This window comes from Stenella coeruleoalba (genome assembly GCF_951394435.1).
Source record: "Stenella coeruleoalba genome assembly, chromosome: 5".
Classification (NCBI taxonomy): domain Eukaryota; kingdom Metazoa; phylum Chordata; class Mammalia; order Artiodactyla; family Delphinidae; genus Stenella; species Stenella coeruleoalba.
Genome location: NC_137150.1, coordinates 78,723,128 through 78,748,543, shown reverse-complemented (window position 1 = coordinate 78,748,543; position 25,416 = coordinate 78,723,128). Strand labels below are relative to the sequence as shown.

Here is a 25,416-nt window from a genome sequence, read left to right as displayed (position 1 = left end):
CTTTCTAATTTAGCTTTCACCAGAAATCCCTGTGCTTTCTTTTTCTCAAAAGTCTTTTTCTTTTGAAATTATTTGACTCACAGGGAATTGCAAAACAGAACTGAGAGTTTCTGTGTACCCTTCCCCCAGCTTTCTCCAAAGATAACATGTTACATAACTAGAGTACATTATCAAAACCAGGAAATCAACACTGGTGCAATACTATCAACTAAACTATAGACCCTATTCGAATCTCACCAGTTTTTACATGCACTCTTTGTGTGTGTAGATCTATGAAATTTACCACATGTATAGATTAATGCATTGATAACTACCACCATAATCAGGATACGAAACTCTTCCATTATGCAAACAAAACAAAACCTCCCTCCAACTACCCGCTCCAAGTCACACCCTTCCCTCCAACCATAACCCCTGGCAACCTCTGATCTGTTCTTCATCACTATAAATTCGTCTCTTGAGAATGCCATATAAATAGAATCATACAGTATGTAACCTCTTGAGACTGGCTTTCTTCCCTCGGCATAATGCCCCAGCTTGTTCCCTTTTATTGCTGGGTAGTGTTCCACTATATAGATGTACCACAGCTTGTTTATCCATTCACCTGATGAAGGATGTTTGGATTGTTTCTAGGTTTTGATTATTACAAATAAAGCTTCTATAAACATCTGTGTACAGTTTTTTCTTTTTTGGTGAAGATAAGTTTTGATTTCTCTAGGGTAAATACCCAGGAGTGTGATTGCTGAATTACACAGTGAGTGTATGTTTGACTTCGTACAAATCTGCCAAACTGTTTTCCAGAGTAGTGGTACCATTTTACCCACCAGCAATGTATGAGAGATCCAGTTTCTTTGTATCCTTGCTGACACTTGGTTTTGTCAGTATGTGTGCTTTTGGCTAGTGTGGCACATGTCAGCTTTTAAGAGTAGAAACCTTGGGCACCTTCTGATTATCAGCGCTGTGTGTTTGTATGCACTCTGACTGGACCGAATCCTGGAGGGGAGTAGAGTGTGCTTAAGGTTCCGAATTCTTATCAAGCGTCTCCTGTATGCCAGACACTGGCAGATTCAAATATTGTATTTGAATTTGAGGACTCAATATGAGGCAGAGGAAATAGATAAGTGGATGGGTAAATATGATTATGAAACAACGTAGCAACTACCATGGGTATATGCAAAGTGCTGTGGACACTGATAAAGGAATTGTGCCTTAGAACAGTGGTCCTTAAATTTTAGAATTGGTAAGAATCACCTGAAGAGCCTGTTAAAGTACAGATCTGGTCATCATACTCCAAAGTGTCAGATTCAGTAGGGTCTACCGTAGGGCGCCAAGAATTTGTATTTCTAACAAGTTCCCAGATGCTACTGATGCTGCTGGTCCAGGGCCCACATTCTGATGGACAAGAGTTTGTCTTAAAGGATGAATAGGAGTTTATCAGGTGAAAAATGAGAAGAGTCATGAAACAAGGAAGAGCATGAGCAAAAGCTGGGCAATGAAAGTGCATGGTATGCTCTAGGAATGGCCATTATCTTGTATGATGCAAGTACAACTTAATTTAAAGGGAATAAACAGAAATTGTAGATTAGGGCCAGACTACAAAAGATCTTAAGTGCTTACCTTAGGAGTTGGGTAGGCAATAGAAGTCTATGTTTGAAGAAAAAAATGCTGGCAAGAGGGCAAAAGCTGAACTGGAAATGGACAAGACCAGTTAGGGGGCTCCTGCAAGAATTCAGATGAAAAGTAGATCAGTACTACACTTGGGCACTTGGGTGGATAATAGGAGAACAATTTTAGAGACATTTCAGAGATTAAATGTCTAAGACTTGGTGACTAACTGGATGTGTAGGGAGACAAGGAAATCCAGAATGAGAAATGTGGATGGTAGTGTTATTAATGGAGACAGGAAATACACAGAGGTAGAGAAAGATTAGTGGTAAGGTATGAGTCTGTTTTTTGGTCACCAAATCTGAACTGACTGAGGAACATCCATCTAACAATATCAACTATGAAGTTAGAATGTGGGATTTGAAAAAGGCAGGGCTTGGGGATATGTCACAGGAGGGATTAAGACCAGGTGATGGGTATAGTCTAAGAAGTGAATTAAGACTGGAACTGAAGATGATATCAACATGAAATGGGTAGGTGGAATATAGGAGCCAGTGAAAGCAGCTGGTAAGAAGCAAAGAGCTAAAACCAGGACAATCATGTATGGTAAAGTTAAGAGCAGAGAAGTTTTCAGAAAGGAGGAACAGAGGAGATGGTTAAGTGTTAACGTGGCTTGAGGCTAAACAGGATGGCATCTAAGAAGAGATGAGTTGATTTAACGATGTTGTCAAAGGCCGTTTCACTGGAATCAGGGCATGGGTTGAAGAATGCGCTGGAGATGAGGAAGTGGAGGTGGCTGAATACCACTCTTCTAAGAAGCTTGGTGGTAACAGGAAGGAGAGGGCCAGGGCAATAGCTTCAGAGAAGGGCATTGACTAAGAGAAAAATTTCTTCTGGAGGCCTTCAAAAGTCTCAAGACGAATGTCAACAGTTTCCAGTGGCTAATCAATATTTATTTGTCTACCTGACTTGAAATATGCAAAACAGAGAAAACTATTTGATCAACTACTACTGATTCATTCATAGGAGGCAATTTGCATGTGGTAATCACTCTGGTATCTTTCTCAATAAATTCAGAGGCACATAATTAGTTTAGACTTATTGTCTTTTGGTCTCTGAGCACTCCCTGTGCCCCATTATTAACAGCAAAAGATCCCACTGTTATTCTAAGCTTCTTCCTTTTAATAGATTTAAATAATCCCTTTATGTGTTTTGGACTCTCTTCAAAGGTGCTTCTCAAAGTCTTTTTTCCTATTTTGTACCTAACCTGACATACTCCGTGGGCTCCCTGATCTCTTCTGGGTAGCTTTTTACAGTCTTTGAGAGATGTCTTTTTCCCTCCACAATAACCATTGTGACGATCACATTTTTAAGTGCTTGGATTTTTTTATTTTTTTTAAATTCTCAGTTACTCTTTCCCTACACTTCCAATAGAATCTCTTAAAACAGTCTCCAATCTTCTTATGACTTTCAAAGCCTATGTTTCAATTTTCTCCTAGCTAATACTCATATTTTGTCATAGTTTCCCTTTGAACACTGAATGATTGAGATAAATTTTCTGGGCTTATGGATTGAATGTGTCATGATAACTCACCTTAATTGGCTCACCCATGGTTACCTCCTAAGACCAATGCCTAGTCACAAGGCAAGAACCACAGCCAGGACATTTTTATAACTGTAGGCGGTTTGAAACCTCCTGTTATAGGAAAGTTCATTCTATCAAAAATCTCTGTTAAAAAGCTCACCTCTACCTCTTGACCTGATTAGACTTTTTACAATTCACATTTAGTTCAATACCTGGCATAATTTCTAAGTTTCTAAATCTTTAACATTTGTATATTGGTATCATCAGCTTGGTCATCTAGTCTAAAGCACTGGTTCTCAAACACTGGAATCACCTGGAAAGTTGGAAAAAACTGCTGCTATTGTCCCACTCCCAGATATTCTGATTTAACTGGTCTAGGGTGAAGCCTGGATATCAGGATTTTTAAAAGCTCCCTAGGAGATTCTAATATAAACCAAGTTTGAGATATCACTGGTTTATATTCCTAAGATAAATAATCTAATTTTTTAAATTGTGAAAGGATTTGAATAGACATTTCTCCAAAGAAGATGCACAAATGATGCATAAGTACGTGAAAAAATGCTCAACGTTATTAGCCATCAGAGAAGTGCAAATCAAAACCACAAAACCACTTTATACACACTAGGATGGCTAGAATAAAGAAGATGGATAATAACAAGTGTCGGCAATTATGTGGAGGGAACTGGAACCCTCAAACATTGCTAGTGAGACTGTAAAATGCTAGAGCTACTTTGGAAAAGAGCTCAGCATTTACGTAAATACGGAGCCACCACATGACTCAGAAATTCCACTCCTAGACATACACCCAAGATAAAGGAAAACATAATGTACATACAAAAACTTATACATGAATGTTCATAGCAGCATATTATTCATAATAGACAAAAAAGGGGAAATAACCAAATATCTATCAGCTGATAATTGGATAAACAAAATGTGGAATATTCATGCAACAGAACATTATTCAGCCATAAAAAGGAATGAAGTGCTGCTTCATACTACAACATGGATGAACCTTGTAATCATTATGCTAAGATTATGCTAAGTGAAAGAAGCCAGATACAAAGGGCCACATGTTGTATGACTTTATACGTATTGTCCAGATAAGGCAAATTTACAGAGACAGAAGTTAGACTAGTAGTTGCTAGAGGCTGGGGGAGGGAAGAAATAGGGAGGGACTGCTAACAGGTACGACGTTTCTTTTCAGGGTAATGAAATTATTCTGGAATTAGATAGTGATGATAACTGTCCAATCTTCTGATTGTACACTTTAAAAAGATGAATTTCCAGCTTCCCTGGTGGCGCAGTGGTTAAGAATCTGCCTGCCAATGCAGGGGACACGGGTTCAAGCCCTGGTCCGGGAAGATCCCACATGCCTCAGAGCAACTAAGCCCATGAGCCACAACTACTGAGCCTGCACTCTAGCGTCAGTGAGCCACAACTACTGAAGTCTGTATGCCTAGAGCCCGTGCTCCACAGCAAAAGAAGCCACCACAATGAGAAGTCCATGCACCACCACGAAGAGTAGTCCCCGCTCGCCGCAACTAGAGAAAGCCCGCAAGCAGCAACGAACACCCAATGCAGCCAAAAATTAATTGATTAATTAATTTAAAAAAGATGAATTTCATGGTGTGTGAATTACATCTCAAAAGAATAAGTATATCCTTATTGTTATCTTATGTGTCTGAGGAATTTTTACCCATGGAGATTTGAGAAAGACTCTCCTTGCCAATAACATTTCTATTTTACTACTGTTTGCTGTATATCTCACACAAAACTAGGCCACCTCCTTCCCTTTCTGGTAAGAATCTAAAGCCCAGGGTAAGGTATCACAATGTGCCAGAAGGAAACATCTGGCTTTCGTCACCTTTACTAAAGAAGGATATGAGGAAAATAAATAAATTCTGGAGAAGAAAAGCTGAGTGGCAGGGTCTCTAAAGAATGAGGACAGACCACTCTGCAGCCTGGAAAGGAGAAGACCAATGGGGATGTCATAGAAACCTATTAAATCACAAAGAGATCTTGTGTATACTACAAGGAAATCCTGGAATACTTGAAAGAGATGATACCATTTAAAGGTTCAGAAATGTAGAGTTAAGACATGAAAAATAAAGTAACAACTTCACAAAACAGGTAATGATCTAAGGATGATCATTATCATTATTCCCCTGAAAGATAGTACAGGCAATAAAATACAGTTTTAAGGAAATGGCCCTATAGTAGATTATTTTATCAAAATAAGTTACTACTAATAGGAGTTTTAGTTTTTCACTTTAAAATTTAAAATGATTTTAATTGTGGTAAAATAAAAATAAAATTACATACAATAAAACATAAAATTTACCATCTTAACCCTGTTTAAGTGTACAGTTCAGTAGTATTAATTATATTGACATTGTTGTGTAACCAATCTCCAGAACTTTTTCAACTTGCAAAACTGAAACTCTATACCCATTAAACAATAATTTCCGATTTCTCCCTCCCTCCCCTCAGCCCCTAGCAACAACCATTTTATTTTCTATTTCTATGAGTTTGACTACCCTTGATATCTCATATAAATAGATGCATACAGTATTTGTCTTTTTGTGAGTGGCTTATTTCACTTAATGTCCTCAAAATACATTTGTGTTGTAACATATGTCAATTTCCTTCCCTTTTAAGGCTGAATAATATTCCATTGCATGTACATCTCACATTTTGTTTATCCATTCATCTGTCAATGGACACTTGGATAGCTTGTTTTTTGGGGGCAGGGGGGAAGATGGGACCAAATACTAAAGTTGATATCCAGAGGATTAACCTGTCTTCTCCTAATAAGGTGCTTGGTATCACTACCAGAGACAGAAAGCTGGTAAGAATTGGGGCTCAAATGGTGGCCAAAGAGGTTAGACCAGAATTCAGGAATCTAGGCAGACTCACAGGATTAAGACACACAAACCAGACACTGGGAGCATGAAAGGAAGAAGAAGCAGTGGTAATTTATGGATTGAACATGCAAGGATGTCTAAAACCAGGAGATCTTGGTACAACATTGTGAATCAACTATATTTCAATTAAAAAAATGTTTTAAAAAAGTAAAACCAGGACATCACTTTGAGGAAGAGAAATACAGAAGAAAGAGTCAACAAGGGACTTCCCTGGCAGTCCAGTGGTTAAGACTTTGCCTTCCAATGCAGGGGGTGTGGGTTCAATCCCTGGTCAGGGAGCTAAGATCCCACATGCCTCATGGACAAAAAACCAAAATATCAACAGAAGCAATATTGTAACAAATTCAATAAAGACTTCAAAAAAATTTAAAAAAAAAGAAAGAGTCAACAAAATAGTGAAGTATGAGTGAGAATCAAAGTCCACCAAGCAGGGTCAGGAAGTACAGAAAATTAGCAGAGGACCCAGTGAGTGAGGGGTTGTACCAGAAAGGGAGGATATACTACAGGCTAGTGTAGGTATCTAAGGGAGAGGTCCAGGATTCTAGCAGGCAGTACGCCACGAGGAAAGGAATGAACAGACTCTAAATAGACACTGGCTGCTCCACTCTGGCCTCTGCCCTAGGGCATGTTGATTTGATAAGAGAGAGGGGGAAAATGAAAATAGATAGGCCATCCAGAGAAAACCATAATTCAAAAAGATACACGCACCCCAATGTTCACTGCAGTGCTATTCACAATAGCCAGGACATGGAAGCAACCTAAATGTCCATCAACAGAGGAATGGATAAAGAAGATATGGTACATATACACAATGGAATATTGCTCAGCCGCAAAAAGAACAAAATAATGCCATGTGCAGCAACATGGATGGACCCAGAGATTCTCATACTGAGTGAAGTAAGTCGACAGAGAAAGACAAATATAAGATAGCGCTTATATGTGGAATCTAAAAAAAGACTACAAATGAACTTATCTACAAAACCGAAATAGATTTACAGATATAGAAAATAAACTTATGGGAGCTTCCCTGGTGGCACAATGGTTAAGAATCCACCTGCCAGTGCAGGGGACACAGGTTCAAGCCCTGGACCGGGAAGACCCCACATGCCACAACTACTGAGCCGTGCTCTAGAGCCTGCAAGCCACAACTACTGAGCCCGCGTGCCACAACTAGCCCGCGTGCCTAGAGCCCGTGCTCCGCAACAAGAGAAGCCACCACCATGAGAAGCCTGTGCACTGCAACAAGAGTAGCCCCTGCTCGCTGCAACTAGAGAAAGCCCGCGAGCAACCATGAAGACCCAACGCAGCCAAAAATAAAATAAATAAATTTATTAAAAAAAAAAAAAGAAAAGAAACTTATGGTTACCAGGGAGTGGGAAGGGGAGGGATAAATTGGAGGACTGGGATTGACGCATACCCACTACCATATATAAAATAGATAACTAATAAGGACCTACTGTATAGCACAAGGAACTCTACTCAATACTCTGTAATGGCCTATGTGGGAAAAGAATCTAAAAAAGAGTGTATATATGTATTTGTATAACAGATTCACTTTGCTGTAACCTGAAGCTAACACAACATTGTAAATCAATTACACCCCAATAAAAAAAAAATTTTTAAGTAAATAGATAGGCCAGATCTAGGAAACTTATACTGCATTCTGGAGCTGACTCTCAACATCCAAAACGGTGTGGCTACTTTGATTTCCATCCAGACTAGTGTCAATATTGGCATGGGTTGGATTTGGTGAGGCTGCAGGGATATCTACACAGCGGGGATGCCTGGGGTCCAGAGAGTGTTAGTTATAGTCTGAAAGTTGTTAGTGGGGCCTGCTATAATATGAATTTAGTGCTAATTTACACCACTTATTTTCTTGTGCCTACAGCCAAACTATGCCCAGATTCCAGGGGTGGGACCAAACTGATAGTTGAAAGTTAATGGGTGGGGGGGCAGATACAAAAAGAAGAAGGGTATAGAGGTTAGAAGACAATCAGTTCTTTGCAATCCTACGCTATACAGTAATGTTACTGGTCCACTGTGAAATTTCTCAGGATGAGACATAACTGTTCAGATATTACATAAACAATATTACCAGTTTGTTTTTCTTTTCTCTCTTTCTTCTTCTTTTAAAGAGTTTAGAGTACATAAGTACGATGTGCAGGAAAAACATGTTTCTAGAAAATTATATTCACAGATAAGCTTCTCTAATTTGCCAGTTCTACTCTGCTGAGGCATGTTTTCCAGCAAACAAAATGCACTAATAAATCTATCAGGAACAGAAAGGCAGTGGGGGACAGCTGCAGCCGCAGCATCCAGGAGTGACAATGATTAATTCCTACATCTGCTCAGTCAGATAGAAGCAAAGGTCACTGTGCATAGATTAGCATCCTGATCACCACCTCCTCCTAACACACACACACACACACACACACACGCGTGCGCATGCATGCACACACACAGGAATAGCATCTTCCTCCATTGATCACGGCAAAGTTCAGAATATGAACTGAAATATGTCTACTGTCTGAAAACTTCCCTCCCCCCAGAAAGCAAGCTCTTTAGTGGGACAGAGATGGAAGAAGGAATAGAATAGGATCAGCAACTGATTAATGTCAGATTACTGTCTAACCTTGTTAACATCCAAATTAAGTGAAAATCTGATGCTCAGCTACATTTACGAAAGCCAAGGGAACAGGAAATTTAAGAACAAACCCTGATGCAGGAATCTGATCAAAGTAAGAAAGGCTATTATGGTGAAGCAGTTGAACACGTGGACATCTGGCATTATGTAAGGAAGGTATTTAGAAGCTGACTCTTTGTCCTCATGTTCAGCAGTCCCCTGAAGACATTGCCACTTCCTATTCATGACTTCTACACTTATAGATACCTGACAGGTTGACTTTTTAAAAAAATAATCTTGGAGCAGGAAAGGTATTTTTTAAGTGCACAAATTATAAATGTTTAGCTCAGTGAATTATTACCAAGAAAACATCTATGTAACTATCATCCAAGTCAAGAAAAAGAACATTTCAATACCTCAAAACCTTCACTCATAATTATTACCCTTTCCTTCCTCCCTAAAGGTACACCACTATGTTGACTTTTTTTTTTCCACTAGCTTGACTTTTAACACTATACTTTAGTTATGCCTTTAAAATGTATTTAAGGGGAAGCATACAGTACATGTTCTTTTGTGGCTAGCTTTTAAAATTTGTTTATGAGATTTGGTCATGTTTCTGGGTGTTAATAACTTGTTCATTTTCATTGCTGAATAGTATTTCATTGCAAGAATGTACCATAACATTTATTCCTTCTACTGTTAAAGGACAGTTGGGGTGACTACAAATAATGCTAGTGTGAATATTCTTTATACAACTTTTGGTATAAATGTGCATACATTTCTCATGGGAATAATTTAGAAGTGGATTTGCTGGATCACAAGGTATATGAATTGTTAATTTTAGAAAATATGCCATATAAGAAAAATAAGAACTAGGGATGTAATGTACAACATGGTAAATATAATTAACACTGCTGTATGTTACATATGAAAGTTGTTAATAGAGTGACTCCTAAGAGTTCTCATCACAAGGAAAAAGTTTTTTTCTATTTCTTTAATTTTGTATCTATACAAGATGATGGATGGTCACTAAACTTACTGTGATAATCATTTCACGATGTATGTAACAAATCATAATGCTGTACACCTTCAACTTATATAGTGTTATATGTCAATTATATCTCAATAAACCTGGGAGAAAAAAAATTTTCACAGGAAAAAAAAAGAAGATATACCAAATCACCTTCCAAAGTGGTTGTACCAATTTGCACTCTCACCACGAGCAGACAAGAATTTCAAGTTTTGCATCTTTATCTTTAAAAATTTAAGTCATTTGGTATATATCTCATAGTATTAATTTGCTTTTCCCTAGCCATAGGTAACCACTAACCTACTTTCTGTCTATATAGATTTGTCTATTCTAAGCATTTTAATAAATGGAATCATAAAATATATGGTCTTCTTCTCAAAAAGGGAAAGAAACCCAAACATAACACTAAAGATAGTCTTCAAATCAAAAGGGAAGAGAACAAAAAAGGAACAAAAAAGAACTAAAAAAACCACAAAACAGTTAACAAAATGGCAGTAAGTACATACTTATCAATACTTTAAAGGAACATGGACTAAATGATCCAATCAAGCCGCACAGCACAGGGAGATCAGCTTGGTGCTTTGTGACCACCTAGAGGGGTGGGATAGGGAGGGTGGGAGGGAGATGGAAGAGGGAGGAGATATGGGGATATATGTATATGTGTAGCTGATTCACTTTGTTATAAAGCAGAAACTAACACACCATTGTAAAGCAATTATACTCCAATAAAGATGTTAAAAAAAATGATCCAATCAAAAGACATAGACTGGCTGAATGGATACAAAAACACCACCCATATATATGCTGCCTACAAGAGACTCATTTCAGATCTAAAGACACACAAAACTAAAAGCAAGGGGATGGAAAAAAGAATACTCCATGCAAATGGAAATCAAACAAAAGCTGGGGCAGCAATACTTATATGAGACATAATAGATGTTAAAGCAAAAACTGTAGCAAGAAACAAAGGAGGTCATTACATAATAATCAAGGGATTGATACAAGAAGATACAGCAATTATAAATACATATGTGCTCAACATAGGAGCACATATAAAAAACTTTATATTTATATATATAATAAAACATTCCATCCCAAAGCAGCAGAATACACATTCTTTTCAAGTGCACATGGAATATTCTCCAGGACAGATCATTTGCTAGGCCACAAAACAAGTCTCGGGAAATTTAAGAAAACTGAAATCATATCAAGCATCTTTTCTGACCACAATACTATGAGACTAGAAATCAATTACAAGAAAATAACTGCAAAAAACATAAACATGTGGAATCTAGACAATATGCTACTAAACAACCAATGGATCACTGAAGAAACCAAAGAAGAAATTTTTTAAAAATCTGAAGACAAAAGAAAATAAAAGCACAACAATCCAAAAACTACAGGATGCAGAAAAAGCAGTTCTAAGAGGGAAGTTTATAGCGATACAAGCTACTTTAGGAAACAACAAAAAATCTCCAATAAACAACCTAACCTCATACCTAAAGAAGAACAGACAAAACCCAAAGTTAGTAGAAGGAAAAAAATCATAAAGATCATAGCAGAAATAAATGAAATACGGACTGAAAAACAATAGAAAAGATCAATGAAACTAACAGCTCGTTCTTTGAAAAGACAAACAAAAGTGATAAACCTTCAGCCAGACTCATCAAGAAAAAAGGAGAGAGGGCCCAAATCAATAAAATCAGAAATGAAAAATGAGAAGTTACAACTGGCACCACAGAAATACATTCTTGCTGGGTATGGCCACAGGCAAGGCCCTGACTGCTCCTTAACTAGACCATTTCTCAGGGCTGTGTTTGCAGTGAGCAACCTTGAGAGATGAGGTAACATACCCCACCCCCCAGACAAAGAATAGGCTTGTTACGATTCACTATAAAAGTGAAGAATTCCCCAGGCTTAGGTTCCTTTCCTTTAATGGTAGCTCCCTGTGTGTGCAAGTATCATCCATCATGGGCCCTGCATCATCCCCATGGGACTGATGGCATGGGAACCAGCACAAACCCAACACGAAGCTCTGACTACTGCTTTCTACCATGAGTAACGAAGTACTTTGTTTCTGACCCAAGAGTCTTGTGTCTTTTGCTAGCATAAAACAGTAACAGGCTAAGTTGTTAACTTATAAGTAGGGCAAAATCTCATACCCTACACAATTCTTTTTTTTAATTAATTAATTTATTTATTTATTTTTGGCTGCATTGGGTCTTCACTGCTGCGTGCAGGCTTTCTCTGTGGTGGTGAATGGGGGCTACTCTTCGTTGCGGTGTGCAGGCTTCTCATTGTGGTGGCTTCTCTTGCTGAGGAGCACAGGCTCTAGGTGCATGGGCTTCAGTAGTTGCGGCACGCGGGCTTGGCAGTTGTGGCTCATGGGCTCTAGAGCACAGGCTCAATAGTTGTGGCGCACGGGCTTAGTTGCTCTGCAGCATGTGGGATCTTCCCGGACCAGGGCTCGAACCCGTGTCCCCTGCATTGGCAGGCAGATTCTTAACCACCGCGCCACTAGGGAAGCCCCCCTACACAATTCTTATTACTCAAACTTTTTGATTTCCCAGGTAGTAAAAACCCAGCTACTGAGGATTATTGTGGGAATGCTACTTTCAATTCTGAGAAGTAACAATATGTAAATAACTACCATCTAAATCATTATCACAAATGACAGTGAGATAAGGTCTTAGAATAAAAGATAGTCCTTTAATTGAACAAGTTTATCTTCATGCAAAACTTATGACACTGCCCTTGTTTTGTGCATTTCAGAGGAGGCACCAGGAGAGCCTCCCTTTTGACATGAAAGGTCTACTTTGCTCCAAGAGTTAATTTGGTCCTTATTAAACTGCATGAGGAATCTAGGAAAAAAGAGTGCATTCTCCCATATCAGTCATTAATACCTAGCACACTTCACAGATGGGTTTTAGGTCACCTAGCAGGGCCCTTTGGAAAAGAACACCAAATATGGTATACTTTTTCACTCATGAGAACCTTCTCAAAAAAATAAGAATGTTTATGGACTACATTTTTAATAGCTTTAATGAGTGTAACTGACATACAATCAACTGTATGATTTTTGAGGATTATATGATTTATTAAGTTTTGATATATGTATATACCTGTGAAATATTCGCCACAATGAAGGTAATGAACCATCACCCCCAAAAGTTTTCACATGCCCCTTGGTCATCCCTCCTTCCTGCTCTTCTGTGTTACCCCCGACCTGCAGGCAACCACTCATCTGATCTCTATCACTACAGATTAGTTAACAATAGATTAATTTTCTAGAATTTGTATAATTGGTATTATATAGTATACAATCTTTTTTGCCTGTCTTCCTTCACTCAGCATAATTATTTTGATATCCATCCATTTTGTTCCAAATATTAATAATTATTTTAATGTTGAGTAGTATTTCATTGTATGGATATACCAAAATTTGTTTATCCGTTCACTTGTTGATGGATATTTGTTATTTGCAGTTTTTGGCTATTACAAATAAAACTGTTATGAACATGGTAGACAAGTATGGTATACATATAGCTTAATTTCTCTGGGTGAAAACCTGAGAGCAGAATGACTGGATCATATGGTAGCCATATGTTGAACTTTTAAAGAAACGTTCAGGCTGTTTTCCAAAGTGGTTGTACCATATTACATTCCCACCAGCAGTATATGCCAATTTAGCCAGTCTTTTAAAATTTCAACCATTCTAATAGGTGTGTAGTGGTATTTCATTGTGGTTTTTTTTTTTTTTTTTTTTTGCCCGCGCCGTGTGGCATGTGGGATGTGGGATCTTAGTTCCCTGACCAGGGATCAAACCCATGTCCCCTGCATTGGGAGCGCGGAGTCTTATCCGCTGGACCACCAGGGAAGTCCCTCATTGTGGTTTTAATATGCATTTCCCTATGACAAATGGTGTTGACTATCTTTTCACATGTTTATTTGCCATCCATATATCTTCTGTGGTGAAGTGTCTGTTCAAACCTTTCACTCATTTTTTTGTTGTTGTTGGATTGCTTCTTTTATTATCAATTTTTAGTATTATTTATATATTCTGGATACAAGTTGTTTATCAGATACATGACTTGCAGATATTTTCTTCCAGTATGTGGCTTTCTTTTCATTTTCTTAAGTTTCTCTTTAGAAGAGAAGATGCTTCTAATTTTGATGAAGTTCAACTCATCAATGCTTTGTTTTATGGATTTTACTTTTATTGTTGTACCTAATAAATCTTTGCTTATTATAAGGTCACAAAATTGTTATCCTATGCTTTCTTTGAGAAGTTTTACAGTTTTAGATTTTTTTTAGATTTAATAGATAGGTCTATGATCCATTTTCAGTTAATTTCTAAACATGGCACAAGATGTAGATCGAAGTTCATTTCTGCATATGGGTATCCAATTGTTCCAGCACCATTTGCTGAAAAGACTGACTGGCCCTTCTCCACTGAATTGCCTTTGCACCTTTGTTGAAAAGCAGTTTCTCATGTATGCATAGGTTTATTTCTGGATTCTATCTGTTCTGTTGATGTATATGTCTATCTTTACCCAATACCAAACTGTCTTCATTACTGTAGCTTTGTAACATCTTGAAATCAGGTGGTCCTAGTCCTCCAACTTTATTCTTCTTTAAAGTTGTTTTGGCTCTTCTAGGTGCTTCATATTTCCATGTGAATCATAGAACCAGCTTGTCAATTTATATAAAAAAAGGCCAGCTGAATTGTGATTGTGATTGGGTTTAGTCTATAGATCAATAAGGGGAGAATTAACAATATTGAGTCTTCTAACCCATGAACACAATATGTCTCCATTTATTTAGAATTTCTTTAATATCTCTCAGCAATGTTTTGCAGTTTTCAATGCACAAGTATTTCACATTGTTTGTTAGATTTATCCCTAAATATTTCATATTTTTTATGCTACTGTAAATGGCATTACTTTTAATTTCACTTTTCAATTGTTTTTACTATATAGAAATACAGTTGAGTTTTGTACATTGATCTTGTACCCTGCAAACTTGTTAAAATAATTTATTAGTTCTAATTGTTTTTTTAAAAAAAATAGATTCCATTGAATTTTCTGTATAGATGATCAGGTGACCTGAAGGTAAGCCATTTTAGTTCTTCCTTTCTAAGTTAGGTGACTTTTATTTCTCTTTGCATTGGCTAAAACCTTCACTGTTGAATAGAACTGGTGAGAGCAGACATCTTGCTTCTGATCACAATGGGAAAGCATTTAGTCTTCTACCATTAAAAATGGTAGGGAAGGGGCTTCCCTGGTGGCGCAGTGGTTGACAGTCCGCCTGCTGATGCAGGGGACACGAGTTCGTGCCCCGGTCCGGGAAGATCCCACATGCTGCGGAGCGGCTAGGCCCGTGAGCCATGGTCACTGAGCCTGCGTGTCCGGAGCCTGTGCTCCGCGACGGGAGAGGCCACAACGGTGAGAGGCCCGTGTACCGCAAAAAAAAAAAAAAAAAAAAATGGTAGGGAAGGCAGCTATGCTCACCACTATACCACCAACGCACACCAAACATAAAATAGATAGCTAGTGGGAAGCAGCCGCATAGCACAGGGAGATCAGCTTGGTGCTTTGTGACCACCTAGAGGGGTGGGATAGGGAGGGTGGGAGGGAGGGAGATGCAAGAGGGTAGAGGTATGGGGACCAATGTATATGTATAACTGATTCACTTTGTTATAAAGCAGAAACTAACACACCATTGTAAAGCAATTATACTCCAATAAAGATGTTAAAAAAAATGGTAGGGAGTTCTTTTCTATTTTACTTTGTTGAGATTTTATCAGGAATGGATGTTGAACCTTGTCAAATGCTCTTTCTATGCCTATTAAGATGATCATATGGTTTTCTTTTTTAGTTGGTAAACATGGTGTATTATATTGATTGATATATGGATGTTAAAACAACTTTGCATTCCTGGAATAAACTTCACTTTGTCATGATGAATTATCCTTTTGATATTGGTTGTACTCAATTTGTTAAAATTTTGTTTAGAATTTTGGATCTATGTTCATGAGCCTATAGCCTTTTTCTCTTCTAAATTCTTTGTTTCCTAACTCATTACAGTAAGTTAGGAAATGCTTCCTTATTTTCAGTTTCTTAGAAGACTTTGTGTAGAACTATAACATTTCTACAATACAGGCACAGGGGTGCCTCTGGCTCAGGGTCTCTCACAAGTATACCCCTTGGTGAGCCGTGGCTGCAGTCCTCCAAGGCTCGACTGGGGGAAAATCTGCTTCCAAGCTTATTCACACTGCTCTTAGGAGAACTCAGAAGATCTATTTTGAAGCTCACTGACATGGCTGTTAATAAGCCTCAGGTCCTTGATGGCCACAGACTGGAACATCAGCTCCTGGCCATGTGGGCCTCTCTGCAGGGCAGCTCACAAAATGGAAGGTGGCATCCCTCAGAGTGAGTGAGTGAAAGAGTGAGAGGGATCCAAGTTGGAAGCCATAGTCTTTTTGTAACCTTATCCCAAGTGACTAATAAGCAAATCAGTCAGTCTAGCCCATACTCAAGGAGAAGAGATTTCACAATATTGTGACTACCAGGAGGTAGGACTTATTGGAGAACATTTTAGAGACTGCCTACCAAAGTTGTTCATGATATTAACTTATTTTCCTTCTAATATTTATAGAATCTTTAGTGATGACAGCTCTCTCTCCCTTACTTGGGTAGTTATATATTCTCTCTTTTTTTTCCTGGTCACTTGGTCTAGAAGTTGGCCAATCTTATTGATCTTCATAAAGTTTTTGGTTTTGCTGTTTTTATCTGTTGCTTTTCTGTTTTTCATTTTATAAGTTTCCACTTTGATTTTTATTATTCCTTTCTTCTGTTTATTTGGGGACTCATCTGCTCTTGTTTTCTGTTTTGTAAGGTGGATCTTTCTTCTTTATAATATGGAGTTTAGTGCTCTAATTTCCCCTGAAGTACTGCTTTAATGGCATCCAAAAATTTTTGATATATTGTGTTTTCACCTTCATTCAGTTGAAAATACTTTCTAGTTTCCCTTCTGATTTCTTCTTTGACCATGGGTTATTTTAAAGTATTCTATTTAGTTTCCAAATATTTCAGAATTTTCCAGAGATCTCTCTGTTATGGATTTCTAATTTAATTCCATTCTGGTCAGAGAACATACTTTGTATAATTTGAATCCTTTTAAATTTAATAAGATCTTCTCTATGGCCCAGAAGGTGATCTATCTTGGTAAATGTTCTGTGTGTACTTGAAAAGAATGTGTATTCTGCTCCTGTTGGGTGTAGGATTATACAAATGTCAATTAGGTCAAGTTGGTTGATGGAGTTGTTCAAGTCTTCTGTATCTTTACAGATTTTCCCTTGTAGACTACATTTTAAAATGTTATCAAAAATGCAGTATTGGTGACTGAACTTGAACACTGCTACATTATTTTTATTTTATTAAAATGTTTTTCTTACTCTGGCACACACATGCATGTGTGTGCACACACAGAGTCACATTCACAAATTTAGAGACCACAGAACTGGAGTGAAATGAGGCATCTAACTGTGATGCTGCACCTTTGAACAAATTTTACTATTTAAGAAAGCACTTTTGAAACTGGGTTATTTTATGTTTCCTTGTCTGACCTTGTAAGCTACTTAACTGCAAAATGTGTTTTTACTCACAGCGCCTCTTAATATGTTACTTTTTATGCCAAGTCATGCTCCCGCTGCAAGCAAGACAAGGAACAAAGTCTTTAGTAGAATGAAACAAATACAGGTGCTTCTGCTATAACACTGTTTACAAGTGTTCAGACATATAAATGCTTTTTAAAAAACCTCACATTCTACAAAATTGTGGATAAAAGTAATGGCTTATGGGAAAATAATGTGGGGCCATAACATATGAAACACATTTAACTTTGTAACCAGAATACTAATAAAAAACAATAATTATCTCAATTAAAATCCTAGTACTCAGTAAATGTCCACTACCACTTGTACCCAGGATCACAGCTGATTTTTACAGCCTTAAATCTGCAAGACATAGGTCCTGAAGGGCATTCACCTCCAATAGATAACATTGTCATCAAAATCTAATTTGGATCTCTGTTTTCTTCAGCAATCAATTGTTTTTAAATACGAGGGAAATGTCTTCTTCATGTCTTCATCTACTCCTGCAACTTCATCAGATAGCGTCACATTGTAGGTAGAATACCAATTCTTGAAGCCATTAAACCAGCTACTGCTTGCACTGCTATCACAGTATTCTTAGCTTAAGGCTTCCTTCTTTAACTGTAAGAAAGCTTGCCCCTGGATGCTTTAAACTATTGATTAGCTGGGGAAAAAATTACATATGAACCAATGATGTTATTTTCTTATTTGCCAATTGGGTACTAACTTGCATTACAGAAATGTGTTGTAACTGAAAATAGTATACTCCATAGTTTTCTAACCTTGGAATGTGTGATTTTCCTAGTCATTTTCTTGGCAGCAGCTACTGCTGGGATTTAAATCTCCTTACTCCCAGGATCACTGAAAACATATTTACTGAGCACTTACTACGTTCCAGTCTGTTCTAAATGCTGGAAACAGTGGTGAGCATGACAGACAAGGTCCTTGTGTTCACAGACTTTACATTCTGGTGGGGGATGCAGACAATAAACAGGTAAATCAATAAATATGGTATTATCAGAGAGTGATACTTGCTATGAAGAAAATAAAACAGGGTGATTTGGCATGAGACGTAGGGGGCTGGGTGGCCATTCTGTAGAGACGCTACCTTAGATAGGATGATCAGGGAAATCCTCCCTGAAGAGATGACAATTGAGACAAGACCTATCAGATGAGAAGGAACTAGTCATGGGACGATCTGGAGAAGACTGTCAGGCAGTGGGAACAGTAAAGTGACAGTAAATCAAAGGCCTTAAGATGGGAGTGGGCTTAGTGTATTTGAGGGACAGAATGAAAAGTGGCTGGGGAAGCTTCAGGGGTGCCCCCAGGGCCAAGTGCCACTCCTCACTGCCGTGCTGAGGTTGACCCAGTAGATCAAGCCACTGCTGCCTAACAGTTCCATGTCCTCCAAGCCTCAGATGGCCAGTGGCACCCCAAAATGCCTGCAGACAAATCCAACTGACTGACCCTCATCTGAGTGCCAAGCCCAGGCAACGGAGCATAATACATTTGATCGCCACAAAGTGTCAGGCTGCTGTGGGGACAGGCGAGTTTGGCATCTCTGAGGGGGTTGTTGAAATCTGACATGGGCTCCATCCAGAAATCACCTGTAGACCAGGGAGAGAAGGCTGGAGCAGGGCTTCTCAGGAGGGAGCCTGGGATAGCTGGGGCAGGAGGATGGCACAGAGTGGGAGAGATGGGGTGGGCCTTGAGGGAAGGACTGGATACCAGTGAAGGAAAGATTCTGCAAGTCCCTTCAGAAAAAAAGCCATCACTTTGTTTCTTTTGTCAGTCCTGGGTGCCATACGCCCCTACCTGGATGAGCCAGTGACTTTCCAACCAGTCACAATTGCCTAGCAGAATAGCCAGGTAGTGGGGCTTCACTATTTTTACGGAAACCTTAGCTTACCCAGACTGGTTCCAATTGTGCTGCCATAAACTTTAATGCCTTGGAATATTTCTCCACGTGCTCTCTATTTTTCATACAAATACCTCATCTTCTCGGAAAGATCTCACCATCCTTTATGAGGAGAGACTCTTCATTCTCTTCTTTGGATATCCTTGTAGTAGTTAGCACAGGAGTGGGCCAGACCTTTCTCCTTCTCAAGAGGGAATTGTACTGCAAGGCCAGGCCTCCTTCAGGGACAGCTTCTCACATAGTTTAACGCCACAGTAGAACACAAGCTTTGCTGATACCAGCCAGCAGCTCGTGGTGCCAAAATGACACTAACACTCTGGGTTTCATGTTTCAGGCAACGAGATATGGGGCTGCTTACCTGTTCTTCCTGCAGCGAATTGTGAAGCCAAGAAAGAAGGCTATCAGCAGAATTCCACAGCTGAGGAAAGTCCAAACAACACCCAAGAGGGCAGGAGATAATGAAGAAATGGTCTTACTGCTGTGGTGGGAAGAGGTCTGAGAACAGAATGAAGAGAAGCTGTTAGGAACGAAGGCTCTTCTATAGATCAAACATGAACTGCCCCCATCACCCCCAGAGCTGGGACATAATGTCCTGCATAAGCATTTCCTCCTCGTACTTCTCCCCCCTCCACCACCACTACCATCATCAACAATAATAACAACAACGTGTACATCTAAGCAGCCCTGACACCCCATGGCTGCTCACTTACAATTGTTGTCCTGCAGAGATCATGAAGGGGTCTCCGCTCCAGCTCCTGGCCAGGAAAACCATCACACAATTCAGAGCAGCTTATTTCAGACTCCATGTCATCATATGCCCCTCTTGGTATGTGTTTATTCACAGTCTTGGTTACCCACCAGTAGATAACCAGAAGATCTTTGAGTAAAACAGAAGAGCAACTCAAATCTTTTCTTCAGAGGTGTCATTTTGAAGCTGGCTCCTGGTGCAGAATCTGGGACGAACAATCCATTCAGGTGGAAGTGGAGAGTTATTTCACTAAGCTCCTTCATCAGACACCCTCCAGGCTCTCCTCGTCCCCTGCTGCCAGTGCAGACCATGTGAGGCAAGAGCGGGCATCTTAGTAACCATGAAGTCACACACTGCGATGATTCTGGCTTGCCACCAGATGGCAGTCGCTGCTCCAAGTACTCTCACACAGGTCTCAAAGGAGAAGAATGCAATTAAGCCTGTTAAAAAACAAATGTTATTTATATATAACACACACAAATAAACACAAACACACACATATATGTAAATGGCTTATTACAGAGGTTTAAAATATTTTACACATTTTAACTATATATTTTTATTATATGTAGTTATATACATTACATATAACAAAGGTTTAAAATATAGTATATATTTAAATAAATATATTTCAAAACCTCTTTAATAAACAATACTTTAAAAACAAAGACAAAGCACACCTAACAATTTATAGATATACAGCTCTACAGTCCCTCTTCTGATCCCTTTTATGGTCCAGCACTACAAGAATTTTAGTTTCAATATGTGAACACATCTTCTTTTTTCCCTAGTGGAAACCCCCCCTGCCCTTCAAAGATATTTCTATGCAACTTAGGGATTAAGCTCTGTCTGATCCTGGGTGGTGGTAGGCTCAGGTGCCCATACCGTCTGCATACATTGTCTGTTCGTTGGTCCTGTTCACTCCTGTTAGCTCAGTGAAGGGAGGAACATTCTATGCCCAGTCAGCTGGGATCTCAAAAGGATATGCAAGCCCTTTGCCAAGAGTTTTCTGTTTGTTTATTTTTTAACTGTTAGACTACTAGAAGTGGGATAGGCTACTCAGGTAATAGGGAGAGAAACTGAGGGTTCTAAGAATTCCCACAGAGTGAGCAAGTGGCCAGAGGATGGTGTTATTTCTCTCAGAAGATGATTGCAATATGAATACTGTGATCTAAAAAAAAGCTCTACCTTGCAGAACAAAAGTAGAAATGCTCAAAAGTAGAGAGGCTTAAATTAACTCCAGCAGAAAAGGCAGACATGTCCCCAATACTTTGAAGCAATCTACCCCGTAACAGAGAAACAGATTTGAAATTTTACCAGTGGGAATTTAAAAAAGGATGCCACTTCTGCTTTGTGTTTCTGAAACAGCTTAGCACAGTTTTCTTTTATTGTGGAGGAAACTTGGAAGAGGAAAAAAATCAATTATTATTATTCCAATGGCCACTGAATACAGGACTTGTGTTTAAGTCAGAACAATAGTGACTGGTGTAGAATGCCATCTTTGGATTCTGCATGCTTAGACAGGAACAATATAGCACCAGGTGCTGCCCATATATTGGCCTCTCATATCTTCCTGAATTATTTACCAGGCTCATTACAATGAAATCCCAAGAGAACTAAAAGCCACTACCTCCTGTCAAGACATTTAAATTCTTGTGAAGTCTGATCAGATTACTGAATGCAAAATTAAGGAGTAAATATAAAAATCTGACTATTTGCATCTTAATTTAGTTGAAAATTTAATTACTAAAAAGATAATTTTTTTTTCTTAAAAGTTAGACATCCCCTATTGTGCTTTCTAGCATAGAGCAATACTGGAAGCCACAGGGAGGACTATATGATGGATTGAAAAATATATTTTTCCTGTATTGCCCTTTTAATCATACTGGCAAATAAGTACACTTACATTTAAACCATTATTAAGTCCCTGTCTGTGTATCCTTACATCATATAGATGTGTGTGTGTATATATGTAAAACCTCATTTTGTTCTCACAACTGTGTCATGTGAGGTAAACAAGACATCTCCTCGTTTTCACATAAGAAAACTGAAGAGCAGAAAAGTGGAGAATCTTGCTCCAAATCTGCAGACGCGGGACTCAAATCCAGGAGTTTAACTGAAAGGTCAATGTCCTCCCAGTTAATATCCTGCATGGGGCAGACACCCTGGACTGACCTCACCCCAAGAAGACACCAATGGCCTGTTAGGTTTCTTCATGTTTAGTTCCCAGAGCTTCACATCTATGGGATCTCTGGAGTGTGGCCCACAACAGTAATGTCTATATCAGTAACTCTCAACTGGGGCAATTTTGCACATCCAGAGGACATTTGGCAGTGTCTGGACACATTGTGGTTGTCAAAACTGAGAGGAAGGTGCTACCGACATGTGGTAGGTACAGGCCAGGGATGCTGTTAAACATCCTACAATTCACAGAATGGTCCAAATAACAAAGACTTATCCAGCCCCAAATGTCAGTAATGCTAAGGTAGAGAAACCCTGGTCAACACTGTGGATCTCAGAAGGGCTAACAACCTTAAGCCCAAATCATCTTTGGGAGATTCTGTGAACATGATAGGATTGTCCAGCTGAACATAAATTTCTGAGTGCATTCTAAAGGTCACCTTGGACAGACTGAACTCACTGGCATGGAACTTTGAATGCTAGGCACCCCTCCAGTCCATGGATATCCAGTGTAGGAACTTTATAAACCATGATACTAGGCTCTTCCACGGGGCAGGCATTCAATTATAACATTAGCACACATTTACAGAGATTCACACATGAAGAAGTGGTGAAACAAGTGAATGGCTTAGTTATTGAGAGGACAGAGTTGAATGATTTCAAAAAGTATTGAGTGATTGGGAAAGTGGGTGGGAAGTAGTGTGTCAGAGGGGATAATAGTGAGACATTTGACTATAACATAGATACAGAATCCAAGGCACAAAGAGAAAGGTCTGCCAGGCTCCTCCAAGAGCAATTCCCGCCCCCACCAAAGTCTACAGAGGTAAACTGTCTAGTCCACAGACAGTAGCAGGCCCAAGAAGATGAAGTGGTAGGGCTTACAATTTATTTGACAGAATCCTGCCCGGTGATTAGGATCAGCAAAACAGATACTGGATCAACTACACTGTTCCAAAGAGCAAGATGGTCCTTTACAGGTTCACAACTCTCAAGAGCCCCCATATCTTTCCACAAAAATCTACCCTATTCTTCTACACATTATTTCTGGCTATTGAAAAACAGTCCTACAATTACTGTCTTTTAAAAATTTGTTTTGTAGTTGGTACAGCTTCTGCTTCTGTTCATGAAGAATTAACTGCTATTGGAATTGCCATCCTGCTGTAAACACCTCGAAAACCAGACAAAATATACAAAGCAACTCTTACCAGATATTGGATAACAGATTTCACAGGACTTTGGAAAACAAATGAGGTGAACCTACAATTGACAGATATAAAGTGAAATATAAATAAATAAATATGTCCTTCCAGTGACAATAATTGATCCCAAGTTACTGCCTGAAGGCAGTTCCCAGGCCACAGCACAAGGAGGGAAACCCAAAGAGAGCCTAGAAGTCTTGCTGAGGTAAGGAGACTAGATTGCAGTTTAGGGACATCAGGCAAACAAATTTGTGAGGCAGAGTAATGAAGAAGACGGAGATACCAAGAAAGAGAGTGCTTTGGAAACCTGCAGGGGATCCTCTCAGTCTTTTTCTGAGTATTGATCTAGGCATGAGTGAGAGGAAACTACTTGAAGTGAAAGAAATAACCACTGGTAGGCAGTAGCTGAACATTTCCTGGAGTTCACACAGGGTTGGGAATACTTTGTGTTCCCACCAGCCAGAGTGGAGAGACCTCATAATATACAGGACATTGGATACAATTCTCAGAAAAAAATGGGGCTAAATAAACCCTAGACTAGAAACTACTCTGGACCTTCCCTAAAAATGCTCAAAAGTAAGCCTTAAAAGGATCAGATTGATCCACAAAAAACCTAACTGCATGGGCTTCCCTGGTGGCGCAGTGGTTGAGAGTCCGCCTGCCAATGCAGGGGACACGGGTTCGTGTCCCGGTTTGGGAAGATCCCACATGCCGCGGAGCGGCTGGGCCCGTGAGCCATGGCCGCTGAGCCTGCGCGTCCGGAGCCTGTGCTCCGCAGCGGGAGAGGCCACAACAGTGAGAGGCCTGCGTACTGCAAAAAAAAAAAAAAAAAAAAACAGAAAAAACCTAACTGCATTCCAGAACAAAATACAATGTTGGTTCAAGGAATACAAGAGCCAGCACTCAACAACATAAAATTCAAAATGTCCATCATCAATAAAAAATTACCAGGCATGCAAAGATGCAAGAAATAAGACCTATAACAATACACTTTAAAAATTCAATAAAAACATACAGAGGGACTTCCCTGATAGTCCAGAGGTTAGGACACCACACTTCCACGGCAGGGGGCACAGATTTGATCCCTGGTCAGGTAATTAGGATCCTGCATCCTGTGCAGCGCAGCCAAAAAATAGAAAAAAAATAAAGAAATAACAGAAATAATATAATTGGCACATGAGGCCTTTTTTTTTTTTTTTTTTTGCGGTACGCGGGCCTCTCACTGCTGTGGCCTCTCCCGTTGCGGAGCACAGGCTCCGGACGCGCAGGCTCAGCAGCCACGGCTCACCAGCCCAGCCGCTCCACGGCATGTGGGACCTTCCTGGACCAGGGCATGAACCCGCATCCCCTGCATCGGCAGGCAGACTCTCAACCGCTAGCGCCACCAGGGAAGCCCACATAAGGACTTTAAAACAACTATTATAAATATGCTATAAGATATAAAACAGAACATAAACAAAATGAAAGGAGAAATGGAGAATATATTTTAAAAACCCGAACAGAATTCTAGAGATTAAAATGCAATTACAAAATTAAAAATATAGTAGATTAGACACTCCAAAAATAAAATATTGGTGATCTACCAGAGGGGAGACAGCAGAAGCAAGAAGAACTACAGTCCTGCAGCCTGTGGAACAAAAACCACATTCACAGAAAGACAGACAAGATGAAAAGGCAGAGGGCTATATGCCAGATGAACGAACAAGATAAAACCCCAGAAAAACACCTAAATGCAGTGGAGATAGGCAACCTTCCAGAAAAAGAATTCAGAATAACGATAGTGAAGATGATCCAGGACCTCGGAAAAAGAATGCAGGCAAAGATCAAGAAGATGCAAGAAATGTTTAACAAAGACCTAGAAGAATTAAAACACAAACACCTAGAAGAATTAAAGAACAAACAAACAGAGATGAACAATACAATAACTGAAATGAAAAATATACTAG

At 39.2% G+C, this 25,416-nt stretch overlaps 1 protein-coding gene across 3 annotated transcripts in view; it reads right to left on the bottom strand.

Moving 5' to 3' along the window:
* Positions 1–25,416, bottom strand: part of GPR156 (G protein-coupled receptor 156) — a 94,844-nt gene that overhangs the window by 40,337 nt on the left and 29,091 nt on the right. For all 3 annotated transcript variants that reach the window (XM_079922643.1, XM_079922645.1, XM_079922644.1), the window contains exons 2-3: positions 20,053–20,530; positions 19,701–19,837 (exon numbers count right to left, since the gene is read on the bottom strand). In XM_079922643.1, the coding sequence (XP_079778769.1) occupies positions 19,701–19,837; positions 20,053–20,148 (233 nt within the window). In that variant the 5' untranslated portion in view covers positions 20,149–20,530. The remainder of the gene's footprint in view (positions 1–19,700; positions 19,838–20,052; positions 20,531–25,416) is intronic.